The 18,932-nt window shown below is 33.7% G+C and overlaps 2 protein-coding genes across 6 annotated transcripts; one reads left to right on the top strand and one right to left on the bottom strand.

The window, feature by feature from the left end:
- Positions 1-1,060: 1,060 nt before the first annotated feature.
- On the bottom strand, positions 1,061-6,626 carry LOC122518770 (N-acetyl-D-glucosamine kinase). 5 transcript variants are annotated; one of them, XM_043637860.1, is made up of 9 exons: positions 6,536-6,626; positions 6,026-6,225; positions 3,943-4,117; positions 3,302-3,521; positions 2,537-2,621; positions 2,346-2,444; positions 2,019-2,271; positions 1,636-1,934; positions 1,061-1,565 (listed from the first exon to the last, which is right to left on the bottom strand). In XM_043637860.1, exons 4-9 carry the CDS (start codon positions 3,397-3,399, stop codon positions 1,227-1,229), a joined length of 1,173 nt encoding a protein of 390 aa, XP_043493795.1. In that variant the 5' UTR covers positions 3,400-3,521; positions 3,943-4,117; positions 6,026-6,225; positions 6,536-6,626; the 3' UTR covers positions 1,061-1,226. The 5 variants fall into 5 exon arrangements, with proteins under 5 accessions (XP_043493795.1, XP_043493794.1, XP_043493793.1 ...); XM_043637859.1 differs by lacking the exons at positions 6,026-6,225; positions 6,536-6,626 and adding an exon at positions 5,224-5,286; XM_043637858.1 differs by lacking the exons at positions 6,026-6,225; positions 6,536-6,626 and adding an exon at positions 4,224-4,319.
- LOC122518769 (attractin-like protein 1) lies at positions 5,265-18,104 on the top strand. The gene is given in 13 exon segments (XM_043637855.1): positions 5,265-6,293; positions 6,296-6,314; positions 12,389-12,736; positions 13,082-13,263; positions 13,353-13,747; positions 13,837-14,435; positions 14,532-15,012; positions 15,106-15,514; positions 15,611-15,754; positions 15,912-16,061; positions 16,147-16,534; positions 16,717-16,954; positions 17,037-18,104. Coding segments are annotated over 13 exon segments (3,915 nt in total). The 5' UTR covers positions 5,265-5,977; the 3' UTR covers positions 17,283-18,104.
- The last annotated feature ends 828 nt before the right edge of the window (positions 18,105-18,932 follow it).

Genomic DNA, 18,932 nt, shown 5'->3' with positions numbered 1-18,932 from the left:
AAATTGTTTGAACTCGGTCCTTGGTATAAAAATGAAAGTAAAGAAAGAAAAATTGTAATACTTAGGAAAAAGAGAAATGAAAAATTATAATAATTAAAATGATATGTGTACAAGTTATAAATGTTCTAATGTACACGATAAATTGTGATATGCTTATATGAATATATTTTTAATACAATATCATTGTTGACATTATTTTCAAGTATTATATATAATAATACGTTCTTATTATGTCGCATGTTTAGAGTAATTTTCAAAATTCGTGATAATTATTAACAGTATTCTCAAATACTAGCCAATATTTGTTTATATATTTTATCGTCAGCCATTTACACGTGTGTTTTTAAAGTTACACATACAACGAAGAATTACTTTTATTTTTTTTTTTCACTGGTATATAATTGTTTCCCTTTATTATATTTTTTTTTCACATTTATAAGCTGAAATATTTTTCGTCTCGAGTTTTGAAAATTTCTCTAAAAAATGTATTTATCAATGTAAATGCATTTGAACTCGATAAAAATACACGAATTATTTATTTACATAGCTTTTAACCGTTACGCGTACTACAATTTACATATATATAGTACATACCTGTTTTCTTTTTCAGTTAATTTCATTTATGATTCTCTACGTTCGTTATCTGTCGACATATATCCGAGAAGATACAGGATAAAAAATACGGTTGCACTAGTTGACGCAATGAAGAATATTAAACTGAGAAAAAAAAGAATTAAATAGCATACGATTTTAATTACAACTGCAGCCGCCCAAAATAACCAATTCCAAAAGGTATTCCATAGTGTTCTTATTCCCATTTCCTTTTACAAAAATTATCACAAAATTATTAAAATTTCGTGAATAAAATCAATCATAGGTTAAAGAATACATTTCAAATTTTAAAAATGTTTTTGTGAAAACGTATTTCTAATCGCGTTTCAATTTTTTTTTCGATTGATTTCTTTTTTATATTTTTATAGATTACGATAAAATTATTACGTTAATAATCTCTCTCTCTCTATATATATATATAATTGATAAAACGATCGCAGATAATAAATTTGTATTAAAATGTTTTATTATTTGCATTTCTGAAAAAAAAAAATTGTTTAACAGGTATCAATTAATTCGTACAATCTTCAGGCATTTTTTTCAGGCAGGAACATTAATTATTCTAAACGTAATAAATATTTATCTATAGCTACTTTCACGTACTTTCATCTTTATCATATTTTATCACACGCAACGTGCCCTAAGGTATCCATAGTCCTACTTGATTTAACGTTAGCATCGATATTTTCAATTTTACCATAATGATCACGTTTATAATGGAAGAATACTTGCACGTTTTCGTCGTAAGGTTTAACGAAAGGGCAATTAATTTGTTCAGCAGCTAAATAGGACGATCCCAACGCGGAAGTGGCTGTTAAATTGAGAAGACTAAGTTCATCTAAGATTAATCCACTATGAATCTCGTCAATGAAACCCTCTTTCATGAATTTCCACGATTTCCACACGGATCCAACGCATATCACTTTAAGACCACCATCACTCAGTTTAAGATCCTAAAAAAGACAAATGTATGGGATTCGATCTAACATAAGTAAGAATATATTTCTGTTAATTGAAACTCACGTTATGAGCTTTCTTGGAAAGTGCAACGACGTGGCGAGCAAGTAGTCGACCGGTTTCTTTGAAGATCGAAAGACAAAGAGAATCTTCTCTCTCGCAACCGATCGCGATTTCTTTAGCGAACATGGCGAATTTACTCTTGTCGAAGTTGGAATACAAATGTGGTAACATGCCTGCTCTGTCAGTTATTTTGAAGAAATCTCTCATCGCTGGCCAAACGTAGGATATGGGATAAGGAGACTTTACTAGGTCGTCCATGTCGTCGAAAACGTATTTGCAAGCTCGGTATGCGATCCAATATGCTTAACAAAATAAGAACTATCAGGATTCTTCTTGATAATGCATATTCATAAAATATTGATGAATATCTTTTAAAATATCTTTACCGCTGCCTTCATCTCCCATCATATAACCCCATCCACCGCATCCGTGAGTTTTACCATCTGGATTGATAAGTAATGCATTGCTTCCTGTTCCAGCTATCAATACGACCCCACCAACCTCCAGACCAGTTCTGAGACTACCCAATGTATCGGAACTAACGCAATAATCTTTAGCAGCATCTGGGTATTCCTCGAGAAGAGTATTAGTTAATAAACGATTGGTAGCTTCTTCCTCGCAACCGCTCAAACTTAAACCCTACAAATATATCCAATTAAATCTATGTATTATCGATAATCAACATTTTGATTGTAATACGATTAAATAAATACCACGCAATCCAAGGGAACCGTTTTCGGTATGTTCAGTAATTCTTTTCCACGTTCGATCATAGCGTTAATCCTAGCGGCCGTTTCTTTCATTCCCAGAATCTATTTTACAATCGTGATGTGTAATAGTTTATCAGGACAATAATCAGATTATTATTCTTTTTTTTTTTAGATATGTTTATGACCATAATTACCCAATGGTTGGTGTCGGGGCCCTTAACTTCTATCAATTTCTCTCCTTTCTGATTGATTATTATAAGGGTGGAATGTGTACCTCCTCTATAAACGAAACGAAACGTAATGTAATTTATTTATTTCGGATACGATAATCTTTCTCTTCTATTATACTTTTCGACAGGTATTCATTTAATCTTTAAATATTAACACGTATACTGGGTATGTATATATTCGTTTCTTCGTTTAATAAAAGATAAAGCAGTGTGCATACATGCGTGAACATTTGAATATCCAGCCTAGTTATGCACCACTTAACAAGTACCGATCGTTTTTATTAGTAAATCAGACCACATTTAAAATGCATTTGTAATATATATATATATACATACATGCTTTGCACGAATAAATATAATACTTATTATGTTAACGAAAAAAAAAAAAAACCAATCGTTTTAATCGTGGAAGTTATAAAATTATATTTTACTTTCCATTTCTTTATTGTCAGATAAGGTATAAAAAAAGAAAAAAAAAAGACAAGAAATTTATAATCTATTATTCCCTGTATTAATAAAGGTACGTTTAAAATTCGAGATAGTGATTTTAAAAGTGTAATACGATAAGAACATTTCAAAGCTACGCGAAGAAGAGTTATTAAGTATACTTACGAGTATTTCAAGATAACAATTTTGTCAGATGAATTGTTTTTTTTAAAGCAATTACTATCATTCCTATCGTAAACGTGTAATTTTATTTAAAAAAAAAGAAAAAAAACATAAACTTACCCTTCTATACCACCGATTCTAATTTCCGATGAAATTTTGTCTATCAATTCGGCGTCTTTTTCGGATAATTTGTCTTCGATCAAATTTTTATCCTCCATGTCGAAAGAATCTTCTTCCCTTTCTTCCGTTCCCGCTCTTAAATCGCGACGAAGTTGATACTCGTCGATTATTTTCGATTCTTGTTTCCTTCCTTTCCTACCTCTTCCACTTTTCTTTTTTCCTGCCATTTTTAAGTTAGACGAATTATAATGTTTTTCTTTTCTTTTCTGTATTTTATACGAATTAATGAAAGTTTAATTTTTTTTCGGCCATTTTTAAACGTCAGGAGGAGTCAATTAAATATTTCAATAGGATATCGATAAATTTTGAATGAAAAATCGAAATATAATATACGAATCAAATTTATGGATACAAATTTGGATATAAATTTTTCCGAAATAATTTAGACGGAAAATTTTTCCGAAAGATATGCCGAAACGATTGACCCAAAATTTTTGTTTATTATACAGTTTAAACTGCGACGTTCTTTTTTTTGTGTTTTTTGTTTATTCGTAACGTTGCATATTTCATTTATAATATGCACACATATATACGCGTGAAGTCACGCGGAATTGAAAACGATATGCTTAAATTGAACTTACGATAAATGTTCCGACGTCCTTGTGAAAAATATGTTATGTCAAATATGTTCTTCGTTTATATATCGTGATCATTTTTTTTATAATAAAATCATTCTTTTCTATTTCATATTCGATTTTATATTTTTAGGCTTCTCTCTGGTGGAGCTTAAGAAATGCTGGATAAGTAATTAATTACCTACGAAGAAAAAGAAGAAAAAGAAGAAGAAGAAGAATAATAATAATTCATGTGTCGTAAATATGATCGCGATAAGTCGATTGATTATAAAAGCGGTAAAACCAACGAGAAAACGACGTGCTCGAGTGGCGTTCCTTTCATTACTGGCAGCATGTTCTACTCGAAATCGTATCAGAAAATTCGTAGTAGTGGTGGTGGTGGACTGTTCAATGTAGACGACGTGACATCATTTATTTCCGTAAAATGTCAAAGAGAGGCAGCTCGCCGGAGACCGGTTCAATTACATTCGATTGGTCCAACGAGTATCGATACGAATAACGAAGTTTGAGGATCTTCGTACGTGTCGGTAAGATCAAAGAATAAAGAAGTAACGTAAAAGCTCACAAGTCTATTTTTCGCGTAATTAAAATCACTTTAGTTAGTACCGGGACCACCAGTGGACGATAGTAAGTAGAATACTGTATTTCTTTGATAGTATTACACCGCCATATCGTTGAGTACCAATTCCCACCCATTGGTGGTCAGGGTACTAACTAAGATGATTTTGGTTACGCGAAAAGTGGATTTGTGAGCTTCAATGTACTTCTGTATTCTTTGATTAAAAATCATTCTTACATTAGTTCATCAATCGATGATAACAAATGGAAATTAATCGATATTGAAAAAAGGATTAGAGAAAATAAATCGAAATGTTCAATGTCTCTGCTACCACCATAGGCAAATTACAGCGAGGCCCCGCGATTGTTAGCTTTCTTCAAATTTCACTGACTTGTTTATACAGACGGTAAACAAACAAAAAATCAGATAACGCGATGAAAATAGATCCAAAAATTCAATGAATTTAGAAGTGTTCGAAGGATTTTAATGAACATCCTAACTGCTGGTGCAAGAGAGTATTTTTTTGGTGTTTAACTGACTGTAAAAGCGTTCCTAACAGACTGAACTCCGGAGGCTGACTGGCCCCGAATCAGACCCGTTCTAGTAAAAGTGGTGGGGAGTATCAGACGGAATATAGCGGATTCCCGACTAACGGTTCTACTGAAATAACTCTGTTCTACACAAAGTAAAGGTAGAAGGGAAGCATTAAAAGAAGGGTGCATACTTACTGTTCGTGTATGACACGGTCCAGTAGTATGCTCGTCGCGTTCTCACAGACTGCAACTTCAGAACTGTTTTGAAATACGTTTTACAAATTTGAAAATCATATTATCGAATATTTAACGAATTTTATATGAAAGAAAAATAAAAAGCAGATAAACAAAAATAGAATTATGTTAAGATTGCAAATGTATTTCCCCCTTCTTTTAATTAAAATCAAGGAGAGAGCGCTGATTGGTAGTTGAGAAGCGCTGTAGGTAAAAAAAATGACGTGTACCGATCGGAAAGCTTCGGGATTGTTCGAGAGTGTTCGTATTTTATAGAGGGTGCTCGTGAATGAGTGAAGGGGAGAATCGTCGTCGTCGTGGTCGTCGTCGTTCGACGAGACATACAGCATGCACAGCGACAGACAGCACTATCGTGCGAAAGTAGAAGGGTCGGGCGGTTAAAGCAGAAAAGAGAGGGATAATAATCCGCGACGAAGCTTTCTAAGAGAGAAAGAGAGAGAGAGAGAAATATAGAGAAGGGAAGAAGGTGTGAACAGATAAACGTAAAGGATTCGGGAGGTGTGTTAAAACGAAAACGTTTAAGAAGTGTGCGGTGTGTTACTCTCTCTTGAGAGAAAGAGAGAGAGAGAGGGAGAGCGGGAGGGAAGGAGGGAGGGAGGGAGAGAGGTAAAAGTGCGTTCCTATCCCGTATGTGTCTTCTTCTTATTCGGTGCGTCGCCGTCGGCCATTGTCTCTGACATGGAAGCCTATCAAAATGGCAGAGATCGTGCAGATGTTTTTGTTTCTTTATAAATCGAAGTACCGTCGGAAACGTCGTAGGCAACCCTTTCGACAAGTAGAACTGACTAAACGGTTTAAAGAGTGCGGTGCTGGGATCACGGTGCCATGCTTGCCTCCGCTCTGGTGGGCGGTGTTGCTCTGCTGTTGGCTCCTGCACCTTTCGGCTGCCTCCTCCTCCTCATCTACGACGACGACGACGGAATCGAGTTGCGACACCGAGACCTGCATCAACGGGGATTGTGTCAATGGTACTTGCTTGTGTCGCGAGGGATGGCAGGGTCCAGCTTGCCAATTTGCGGTGGCAAAGTCAAGTGTGTATATATAACTCTTATTTCACATCTTTTTTTTATTTCTATATATTATTAGACCGTGAGGATTTGATTTCTGATGGTCCCTTAGGGGGACGTGCCTCTTGCTCTCACTGAATTTCTAACTAAACTTCTATATTCTCTAAGTATTTCTCTTTCTAGTTCGCCCCCTTTCCCTCTCCCTCACCCTATATCTATCCATCTATCTATCTATTCTCTCTTACTCGCTATGGGCAACGCCGTCTACGTGTCGCTACGTGTCAAGTGCACAAAACGGGACTCCCTGGAGTGTTCTGCTGGTTCTACTTCCCTTGCTTGCATCCTTCTTACACTTTGGTCCTCCTCTTCGATCGTTCCTTTGCTCAGATACTTTTAGAGTCTATCTCTCTCTCTTTCTCCAACTCTACTATATTCCCCTTTAATTAGAGTTTCACGTTAGATTCCGTAAATAAACTTGCGACACACTCCAGTCTAATCGCCCTACTCCTCCTCCTCCTCCTCCTCCTCCTCGTTCGTATATATATCATGTCTATGTTTTTCAAACCGTGCTTTTCGAGTGGGAGGAAATTAAAGGGGTAAAGAGAGAAAGAGGGAGGGAGGGAGGAGATCGTAGGTCATTGTCTGGACTTGCTATACTCGGTTTTGACATCCTCGTAGCTGGGAAATTATGCTCGTGGCATCGTCGGTTAACAGTGACACCGCGCCAAATACTCTCACCACCGGAAACTTTTTTTTCTATTCATCCGGTCTAAAAAAAAATGCGATATTTTATCTCAATTAAAAAAAAAAATCCGTAGATAAATACTCGGGTATCAATTTAATTAATTAGGATTGCTTTTTTCTATTTCTTTTTTTTTATCTTCTTTAACGTCAAATTAAAATGACCAAGAGAGACAAATGTAAACTTTAGGATACACATAGAAACTATTTATACAAAGAGATTAGATAAGATCGGACCATCGATCGATCGTTTTACGGTTTTAAAGTTGACAAGAAGAGTACGGTTTCGTTAGCTGTCAAGGATCGTCTGCGGGACACGTTGAAAATCCAATTTTCTATGAAGTCACGAAGTCAGACAGACAAATTTCATCGTTCTATTATCTGAAAAGGATTTAACGAAATTCCTAGGTCGTATATTTTAAATACTCGAACATTTAATGTTAACCATTAAATCTACCGGATTATTTAAATATACTTATCTATTCATAACTTAACTGGTATATACGCTTAAAACCAGTTTTTAAATCAAACATATATGTATTTTTTGATTAAAATAGAATGTAAAATAAATAATAAATAAAATAATATTCATAATATATGAGATGTCGTAAAATAAAAGTCGGGGGAGGGGAGGGGGGTATCCGTTATAACATCGAATGTTGAATTTAAATGAAAAATTTCAAACCGGTCGTTGTACGTTTAATATTATAAAACACCCTATGTATATGTATTATAAAAAAAAAGAATCTTATGGCAAAAACTTGAATTGTAAGATAATTAATTTCGTATCGATTTCGTATACGATTTACGGAATTTATCCTTGCAATAATTTTCTAATCAACGGGTCAAGAAATTCAAGAGTACACTCGAACGATTCACCAATAAATGATGATGATGATGATGATGATGATGATGATGCACTTTGCAATACTCAAATAAGACTTTTAAATTCGATAAATGAATTTCATTGAGGCTTCTTCTTCTTCTACGCTGGTTGGTTGCTGGTAATATCTATTTTCAAGACTTATATATATATATATATACATACACATACACGTAAAAAGGAGCAACATATTACTAGATTTTCTCTACACATCTTTCACGAGTTAATCCAAGCTTAGGATCCTGACTCTGTGACATTTCGGTTGACGGTGATTGATCGGCACCGAGCGTAATCGAAAACTCTCGACTTTACCTATTTCTCGGATATATATGTGTGTGTGTGTGTGTGTATATTATTGTATCTATAACGTTCATGCATATCAACTTATCGCGAGAAAATCAGATTTTTCTTCAAAATCTTGTTTGCATACGCTTTTTACCTTTATCACCAATCATTTTACTTTTCATTTGATTAATTATTTATTTAAATTCTTATATGTACCGATGATAATTATAATAGTAGACTGATAAAGTTTAAAGTGGTTTTCAAAAGTCTACGTAGAGAATTGTTACAACATTTTGTTTCATAATTTAATTTTCTATTTTTAATTCGATGTGGTAAGATGCGAAAGTAGAAGACACCTGGGATAGAAAACCTTGAGGAAACCTGGGTTCAGCGAGTGGTGCCGAGAATACAGAAAAAAAAGTTTGGGAATCATTTGGCTAGATATTTTTGTACGATTAAGTTGATCAACATTTCAAAAATGTACATTTATGTGTTCTGATAATTGTAAGCTACAAAAGATTGAATTTTATAATTATTAACATTTGTGAAAGTAATTCATAAAATGAATGTTCTTAAATTTTTACCTTGTTCCTGTTTACTGTTAGAATTATCACACAACACATATATTTTTAGATGTATATTTTATACATTGTAAAATTTATCAACAATTTTTAAGTTCAAAGATTACTTTTTAATAAGAAAGTTGACTCACACGACGATTTTTCAAATTTTCTTAAGAATAATGGAATGGGAATAAGGGAATGCAGGAAATGCGATAAGCCACGTATACTTATGCATCGAATAATAAACGATTATTTGAAAAAAAAAAAAAGGAAATGGTAAGAGACCGCATAAAAACATGATAAAATAAAATGCATTTAGGTAAAGGTTACAAGAACAAAAAATTGTTTATTACTTGCGTGTACGTATTATCTTGTTCTGTGCACATACGCGAATAATTCATTAATTCGAGTTGTTATATAATGAACACAAGTTTTTACATTTGATTCTTCAACTAGTAAGAAGGAATATTCGAATCGATCGTATTACACACGTACCGTTCTCTTCTAAAATATTTAAGAAAGACAGATTCACAATGTTATCTATTATACACGAGGGCCAGGAAAACGTTGAACGAGAAAATGTTTAGAAACCCCGAGTATAGATTCTAGAGAAACTTATCTTGATTTCTTTTCCAATCCGTTATTATTTTATTTTATTAAATGAATTAGTTCATTAGAAATTAACCAAGACATATATATATATTATAATAATATATATATTATTAATATATAATTAATATATAAATTTTTATAAGTATATAAATTATAATTAATATTAAATTATAATATTATAATAATATAAATAATTATATTATAATAAATATTAATTAATTATAAATTTATATTAATATATAAATTTTTATATATATAAATATATAAATTATAATTAATATTAAATTATAATATTATAATAATATATATATTATTAATATATATATTTTTTGGGTTACGAGGGAGAAAAAGAATACAAGAAATTCACATTATATGAATTTCGATCATGAAACACGAAAAAGAGGGTGAACGGATGGGTTGAAACATTTTCCGAAGCTTATTCTTTCCAACAAGTTTCGAGACTACATCGACAAATAAAAGGGAAGGAAATTTTTCAAAATGTTTCTATGTTAGGACCTGGAAAAACTTTTCCAACCCAACCCACGTGATAGACTTTCGAAATAATACTGATCGTTTATGTTTATTCCTGTTCAGAGAGGGGAGGGGATTTAATATCATTTGATTTCACATTTTTATTGGTAAACTTTGTCATCACTTTTGTTCGAATAAATACCACCGTACGTGCGTGTTGTGACGAAATTGGAAAGTTCGTTCTAAATGATAATACAAAAAATATAACACCAATGTTATTTTTTATCATCGTTAAACTGTACTATTAAAGTATTACTGAATTTAAAAAGTTAATTTAAAAATTTAAAGTATTACTAAAGTATTATATATTCTCACGTTGTTTGAATTTTTTCTACAATACGATTATATATAATTATTTATTTATCATATTTAATTAGTTACCTGTTCATACAAATTATATTTATCACCTTCGTTATTTGATTTTCTTCCTCTCTCTTTCTTTCTCTTTTTATGTTTTTGTTTGTTCTTTTTTTTTACCTAACAGAAACGATCGATGTTCACAATATAACGGTACGGTATTACGTAAAACTTTGATTTCACGTAAGTTAATGAAATAATAGGTTCGCAAGTATCACGACATCGGAATAACCTGGATTTTCTCTTCGTATAACGAAGCTTTAAAAGTGTTCTCATCGACACGAGGAGGACATCGGCGTTTTATACTACGTCCTGCTTGCTCTCCTTTCCAACGACACACTTTCTAAGGATCGTGACTCTAGGAATAGGCTCGTCAACGTGACAATTATTAACCAGGATTATCTTCTTTTTTTTTCCCTCTTGTTACTTTGTTTTTTTTTCTTTCTTCTTGTTACTTAATTTTACAAACCCGTTACAGGTAATTTATTTCGAAAAAAAAAAGAACAAAGTCATCTAACAATTAGATCTAAATTAGAACAATGATTTTAAAAAAACAAAAGAAAACATAATAAAGAAAATAAGAGGAAGATAATAACGACGATGATGTTGCTCCTTTGGCATTCGTGAGATTAATGAAAGTCTCGTAAAAATATTTTAATAACGAGCAAGTATCATGACAATTGAAATTAACTCGAGCGAAATATTATCATTGTTTTTGATACAAAAATATTCTTACGAATATTTTTAGTCTTTTTTTCAAAACGTTCTATTTTATTTTGATTTTATTTCTTCCCCTTCTTCTCCTCCTTTTTTCTTCCCCCTTTTTTTTCGTGATTTTGCAATGAAGTCGCAACTAATTAACTAACTAACTAAGTAGAATTGTTTTACCTAACATGTTGTGTATCATTGTGTTTCTTATCATAATTTCGCGGTTTCGTTTCCCTTTAACAATCCAATTTCCCGCGCATCGTTCATTTACTTCTATACGATATAACATGAAATGAAACCGGTAGGTCGTTGAACCTGTAGCAGCCCGTTATGACTCACTCACCTTCTACATTCAGTCGAACTTAGAAATATCTTTTAGACAATTTTTCGCGATCATTGGGATCCATTTGTTATTTAAATCGATTATTTTCTTGAACCGATCAATAATAATAATGATGATGATGATTATGATGATCGTTTATTCAACTATCCCGAGAATGTATTCTCGTTGTTCTTAGTTAGTGATATTAAAAAAAATAAAATAAAATTATTCTATTATCGTCATCCGAGATACGAGTGCATCCTTTTCTAAAAAAGGGAAACTGTTGATTTATAAATATATTTTCTTGCGATGAGAAGATGCAGGTGTTTAGTAAATTTATTCTTATTTAGCAAAGTGTTCATCAAGGACTGCCGATATAATCGCATTATTTCCTGCCTTTTCTATATCTTTTTCTTCCGCAATTATTCTAACTTAACAATGTCTATCGATGTAATAATCAGATACCGTTCGATTAAAGTATTCTCTCTCTATCGTAATTTATTTATTCTCGAGTTTCCAATCGATTCGCGAATAAACGATTATCTTCGAAGATTATTCTTTTAATATTTAATTTATCATTCTTATATCACCAACACAGAACACACATTAATTATTTACAAAGCCTGAACGTTACTTTTTGTTCTTTGATACGCGTAAGAAAATAATATGTAAAGAAAAATAAAAGAAAAATATTTATCGATAATAAAAGAATAATAAAACGCGACACGATATTTTACGTAGACTTTGATCCATCGATTAAAATCGCAATATTAGACGAATCGAATTAATTTTTAGATTATTGTATACGTTCATTGTTTAAGATGCGTACGTGCGACACGAAAAATTTTTTTTTTAAATTATTAGCGGAATTTATTATAGCGGAATGCAAGTCACTATGACTGGGTTTGATAAGCGTGATTAATAAAAAAAAAAAAAAAAGAAAACATAATTGTCAATGTGTTTCTATCTAACATAATTGTTTGTTCTCGTATATGTATGCGTATAGTAATCGAAAAAAATGGATTGTTCTTTTCAAGAAAATGGTTTATTACTATTCTTTTTTCTCGTCGTTTGAAAAATACTTTTTTTGTTTTAGATTGACGGAACCAAGTGGAAGCATTCACGATGGTATCGGGAACTACACGGCAGACGTGAGGTGTTCTTGGTTGATCGAGAGCAGTCCAAATTCCACGATACGCATGCACGTGGAACTTTTTGCAACGGAATGCGGTTGGGATCACCTGTACATTTACGACGGTGACAGTGTCGAGGCACCTTTACTTGCAATATTCAGTGGTCTTATGCACAAAGACGGTTATCACATACGCCGAGTGCCCGAAGTAATAGCACGATCTGGTAGCGCCTTGTTACACTTCTATTCGGATGTTGCTTATAATATGAGCGGATTTAATATCACTTACAAGATTAATGCTTGCCCGACTAGGTAAGGAAGACCTAAACTATTCGAGGGGAAGAACTAAGTTGATAGGATACCAATTTTTTTGTTCAATTCTATACAGTTCTGGGGGGGGGGTCCATCAGGATGAACAAATTTACAGTTAAATAGTCTAGTTGTTATGATAATTACACCGTAGTATTATTGTAAAGATTGTAAATAGTTAAAATATATTCGTTAGATAAAAAAATAATACAAAAAGAATAATTTAAATATTTTCTTTTATACGTTGTATAATTAATCGACAGTTTTTATTGTTAAGGTTTACTTATATAGTCATACGTGTTAAGTGTTTGACGATTGATTTGTTTGTTTTCTTGTTAAATCCGACAGGTATTCCTACGCCGATTGTTCTGGTCACGGTGTCTGTATAGATGGTACGTGTATATGCGAAGACTTATGGACCGGAAAAGCTTGCGACGTCACGGTTTGTCCAAATAATTGTTTCCACCATCGTGACCAGGGCAAATGCAATCGATTAAAGAATCGTTGCGAATGTAATCATAGTTATAAGGGTAAACTATCGATCTATTATTTTGTTTCTTTTATTCCGTATATATTTTATCGTTAGATAATTTGATTTGATATATAAACGTTTTACCAGGAGTGGACTGCAATCAAAAGAGAGATCATGGATTTTGGGAGAGCATTAGTTACAAGGACTTTTCACCCGAAGGTTCAGCCAGTCACTGTTCTATCGTTTGGAAAGATTCACTTTACGTGGTTGGTGGTGAAAGTTTTCATCGTGCCAAGATGATTTACGTTTACGATTACAATGGTAATGTTTGGGAAACTCCTCACGTAGAGGGTAAGCTACCAGCACCTCGATATGCACATTCATGCGTACTATTTGGAGACAAGATATTTATGTATGGCGGTGTTGTGCAAAATTCTACCGTAACCAACGAGATCTGGGCATTCGACGTGTCGGCTAAAGTTTGGGAAAATGTTACCGTGCACGATCATTGTCGGAATAAAACAATGTGCGGACCGTTGAAGGTAAAATGAATTATTATTTACATGGAAAACTATTTCATTATTTTCTTTTCTAACAACGGTGTAAATACTTCTAACGTCATTTTGTACAGGTAGCCGGGCATACAGCGACACTCGTTCAAACTTATGGGGAAAAAGAGAAAATGGTTGTGATCTTTGGATATTCACCTCAATATGGTTACTTGAATACCGTCCAGGAATATTACTTGGGAACTCGAGAATGGCAAATCGTTGAGACAATAGGTTTCCCCGTCAAAGGGGGATACGGTCATAGTTCATCTTACGATCCTTTGACACATTTAATATATGTCTATGGTGGCTACGTGTCCGAGTCACAAAGCACTCAGGTTTTGACGAATAGACTCTACTCCTATCATCCAAAATACCGAGAGTGGAGGTTGTTAACAGCCGCACCTTCAGCAAGATTCTTTCACACCGGTATCTTTATTTCTGGCGGTTTAATGCTCGTATTTGGTGGGAATATGCATAACGATACTCAGCACTCGCACGGGGCTAGGTGTTATTCCGCAGATACCATCGCTTACGACGTTACGTGTGACACGTGGCAACATTATTTTATACCGAGGGAAATGACCGACCTGCCGAGATACGGACATAGTGCAACCGTTTTCGAAGATTCTATGTATATTTATGGAGGATTCAACGGTCAGATGTTATCCGACATGTTGAGGTATTATTTTTTCATCTACATCTTATTGTTAGATTCATCAATGAAAAAACCGTTCAAGGATTATTGTTAATAATTACATTTTATTCGATCACATAGGTATACACTGGGACACTGTGAATCCTTGAAACAAAATGATTGTTTGAACGCGAGGATAGGTGTAAAATGTGTGTGGGACAAACATAACGGTCGGTGTATTGCAATAACGAAACTATCGCGGCATGCGTTACTCGAAGACGATATGCATGATGGAAAATATATGAAGTGTTTGGACGACTTGCCACCGCGAGGATTGACTTCGCATAAGGAATTGTGCAAGCTCTTAACCGACTGCGTCGCTTGCGTGCAAACGTCGTACAATTGTGTTTGGTGTGGTAAAAGTTGTTCGTACGAAATATGTCGGGATAACGCTAATTCACCGGCAACCGAAGTTATCAAGGATTTAGAAAAGTGCGATGCGCATACTGGAATCGAGTGTTTGCAATTGCATACGTGTCACGCTTGTTCGAGCAATCCGCGTTGCATTTGGTCTTGGTCGAATGGTCCAGATCGTTGCAAGCCGCAATCTAAAACACGCGAGGTGAGAAATATTTTCTTCACGAAAATCGAGAGTCTTTAATTTATGACAATCTCCGATCGAATAGTACGATTATGCGATTTGTCTTTTTTTTAGATTATAAATTTAAATGGTACCATTCAAGCTCAACGTTTAACAATGGAAACTTGTCGAAGTCCGTGCGCGGAATATACTTCCTGTAGGAATTGTACAGAATCAGATTGTATTTGGTGTCAGAACGAAGCTAAGTGTGTCGATAAAAATGCATATCCCGCTAGTTTTCCTTACGGTCAATGTCGTGCATGGACAACGATCGAGGCAAGGTGTCGTGCTACTGGAAATGGAAAGGAATGGTGTAGCTTTTATTTATCTTGTTCGGCGTGTAGATCGGATCCTGGTTGTGGATGGTGTGACGATGGATCTGGTACAGGGAAAGGACATTGTTTGCCTGGTGGTGCTCGTGGTCCAAGCAGTAGGAGTTTAGAAACGTGTTCGTTTGATCATTGGTACTTTACCACGTGTCCCAGTGAGTTTGATCATTTTATTTATATTCCTTGATTGTTGTTGAAACGATTTTTTTGTTGTTTTTTTTATAAATTAAATTATATTTATTTTATTTTAGCTTGTCAGTGCAATGGTCATAGTAAGTGTCTTCCAAATAGCAGCGTTTGTATTCAACCGTGTGGAAATTTAACTTCTGGACAGAATTGTGATAAATGTATTCCTGGCTATTATGGAAGTCCTTTGAATGGAGCAACGTGTCAACGTAAGATATATGAAAAATTCTTAATACATAACTTACTGGCAGCCAATTAATAGCCTTTTACACTGTAAACATTAGTAATTTACTGCCGGTAAATAATGTTATAAGAAGTTAAGAAATATGCAAAATCTAATTCAGAATGTATTTTTCTATATTTTAGCATGCTCTTGCAATAATCAAGGGACGCAGTGTTCCAGCGAAACTGGCAAATGTTTTTGCACGACTAAAGGTATCGTTGGAGATCATTGCGAACGATGCGACGTAACAGGTCTTTATTATGGCGATCCTGCGAACAAAGGATCTTGTTTCTGTAAGTAATATTAATCTCTAGAAATATTGGCTTTTCTCTCATTTACATGCTAATGATTTTAAATTGATTCTTATATTCCTTACAGACGACTTGGTTATCGATTATCAATTTACCTTTAATTTAAGTAAAAAAGAAGATCGTCATTATAGAGCGATCAATTTCAAAAATTCACCACCTAAAGCTGATATCGACGCCGAATTTTCTATAACTTGTTCAGTTCTCGCAAAAATGAACGTTACTATTAAAAGACCAAACAGTCTAGAGAAGCCACTTCTATTGGGTGCCAATTGTACGACAAGCATGTATAAGCATCGCTTTAGCAAAGCGGACTACAATTTTGGTAGCGAGGAGAACAATACTTTAACGACGTTTTATGTATACGTTTATGACTTTCAGCCACCATTGTGGATTCAGATTTCATTTTCTCAATATTCTAAATTAAATCTGCAACAATTCTTCATAACTTTTTGCACGTGAGTATCCAGATCTAGAATAATCTACGTTCATCGTCATAATAACTCACGTAAAATAAAATGAATACGCGTGAAAATGATATAAGTAACGCTATTGGGAATTTTTTTTGATTTATTTTGTCCAAATTGACTATATACTTTTTACTATTTTAAATCTCAGGCAGTACTTACTTGTAAACTAGAGATTATATGCCACCACACAGGTGTTTCCTTGCCCTCCTTCTAGTAGCTGCGATTTTATGGAAGATCAAACAAAAGTATGACATGTATAGAAGAAGACAAAGACTTTTCGTAGAGATGCAACAAATGGCCAACAGGGCGTTTAGTCAAGTACTCGTAGAAATCGAGAGGCGAGATGTCGTTGACAACGATGCTGACAGATGCGACAGCGAATATAATAGTAGTCGGAAAAAGAAAAAGGTCGGTAGTAGTACTAATTTTTTGTTTCTTCTGATAAAAAGAACAAAGTGTATTATTTTAATGAAATGTATAATATATTTAGGATGCACCTAGTCCAATTGCTCTAGAGCCCTGTTGCGGTAACAGAGCAGCGGTTTTATCCTTGCTAGTCAGATTGCCTACCGGTGGTGAACCGTTTACACCAGCTGGACAAAGTGCTGGCTTAGCGGTAGCCTCAGCCTTAGTCACATTGGGTAGTCCTCGAAGACCTTCCCAGGAATTAACTACGAAGGAACCGAAGAAAACTAGAAAATCTGCAAGCCAACATCCTGAATCAACTTGTATTTAGCGGTAAACCGAAGAAAGTAGACAAAATGCAATGTTTGCAACGCGACTACGAGCCTTAGAATCGTTTCTGTGATCTTGCCTGTATTAGTGGCAGGACAATCGATTAATCTTATTAATGGTGACAGAGTGCAAATGTCAATGCCACACACGATCTATAATCCATTAGTAGTTGTGTGTCACATGAGAGATGAATTTTGATGAAACGTTGTTAAAAAACCTTTGCTACGAGAAAAATGACCGAGAAGAGATCGTTTTAATCAAGAAAAGAAATCATTTTTGTATTATTGTCTCTCTCTAAAAAGAATTTTCGGTAAGTAATATTCATTTTAAAAATCCGTTTATAAATATTCCATGCGGGACGGTTTACCAAGTATAAGACAGTTTATTCTAGAATAATTCTTCTTAAATTGTTGTTTCTCGAATTTATTATTTACTTAGCGAGTTAAACAAGTATTATCCGCGTTAAAAAGTTATTTGGTTTTAAATAACGCGTGCGTACTCGTTTATTCGCTATAGTCCCAACCAACGATGTATAATCTTGTATATATATATAGTATTGTTAAATAACATTCGTTTGCTTTTATCGTGAAAGATACAATATAATTGAGAACGTGTTTATTTTATGATTGATAACGTATGCAATCAATGAATTAATTTAGCGCTTTTGTTACCAACCAAATGTGGTTTAACTGCGTTTACTCGAAACGAATATCCATAATTCATTTAAATTTCGTATCTTTTATATTCATCAAACACATTAACGGCAATAGTATATCATAAAGATAAATATATCATGACTTCCAACATAAACTGGATAAAAATAGAGGATTTTTAATATCACACTTACTATTATTACCATCATCGTCATCAACATCGTCGTCATCATCATCATCACCACCACCATCATTTTTACCGTCGTCATCGTCGTCATCGTCGTAATTGTCGTTGTCGTTATCATCATCGTCATCATCATCATCAATATTATTATTATTATTATTACTATTATTATTATTATTATAATTATTATTATTACTGTTAAAATAAAAAAAGAATTTTTTTTATATATATAAATGCAAATCTTAACTAATTGAAATAAGTAGATAATTTCGACACCGAGAGAAACACAGGTTTGCCACGAGTGCTTTGAACGTGTATTAACGTAACTTATAAATACAACTTGTATTTATGTTAAAAGCAAAAGTTTTTATCGATAGGAATCAAAAAATCATGACAAACAAGAGGATAAATTGTATATTTTCATTTGAGCTAGAATGGAAGAGTATCACGGTCTGCAAAAGAATGAAAAAAAGGGAACGTATATAAACGGTACAAAATTACCGTTTGTACTTTCCCGTTTTTATCCTAAGATATATGTGTGTGAATATTAAATTCTAAATTATTGCAAGCGAGTGTGGAGGTTCGCGTTAAGAAAACAGAACATTGTAGATAGAACGATAAATTCTCTTTATCCAGTTTTGTACTTGAGTGGGTTGCATATTGTGCCAAATCAATTTCCTATATTGGTCTAAAGTCAAATAAAAAGAGAAAAAAAAAGGTAATATTTATTAGTATAAAAATTTTAGCAGTTAAAGAGAGAAAGGGAAAGGGGGAGATAAAGAGAGAGAGAGAGGGAGAGGAAGTGTGTATAAAA

This window comes from Polistes fuscatus, unplaced genomic scaffold, assembly GCF_010416935.1.
Source record: "Polistes fuscatus isolate 324 unplaced genomic scaffold, CU_Pfus_HIC Scaffold26, whole genome shotgun sequence".
In the NCBI taxonomy this organism is placed as follows: Eukaryota; Metazoa; Arthropoda; class Insecta; order Hymenoptera; family Vespidae; genus Polistes; species Polistes fuscatus.
Note: the sequence above shows the minus strand (reverse complement) of the source record. Positions and strands in the feature narration are given on the sequence as shown.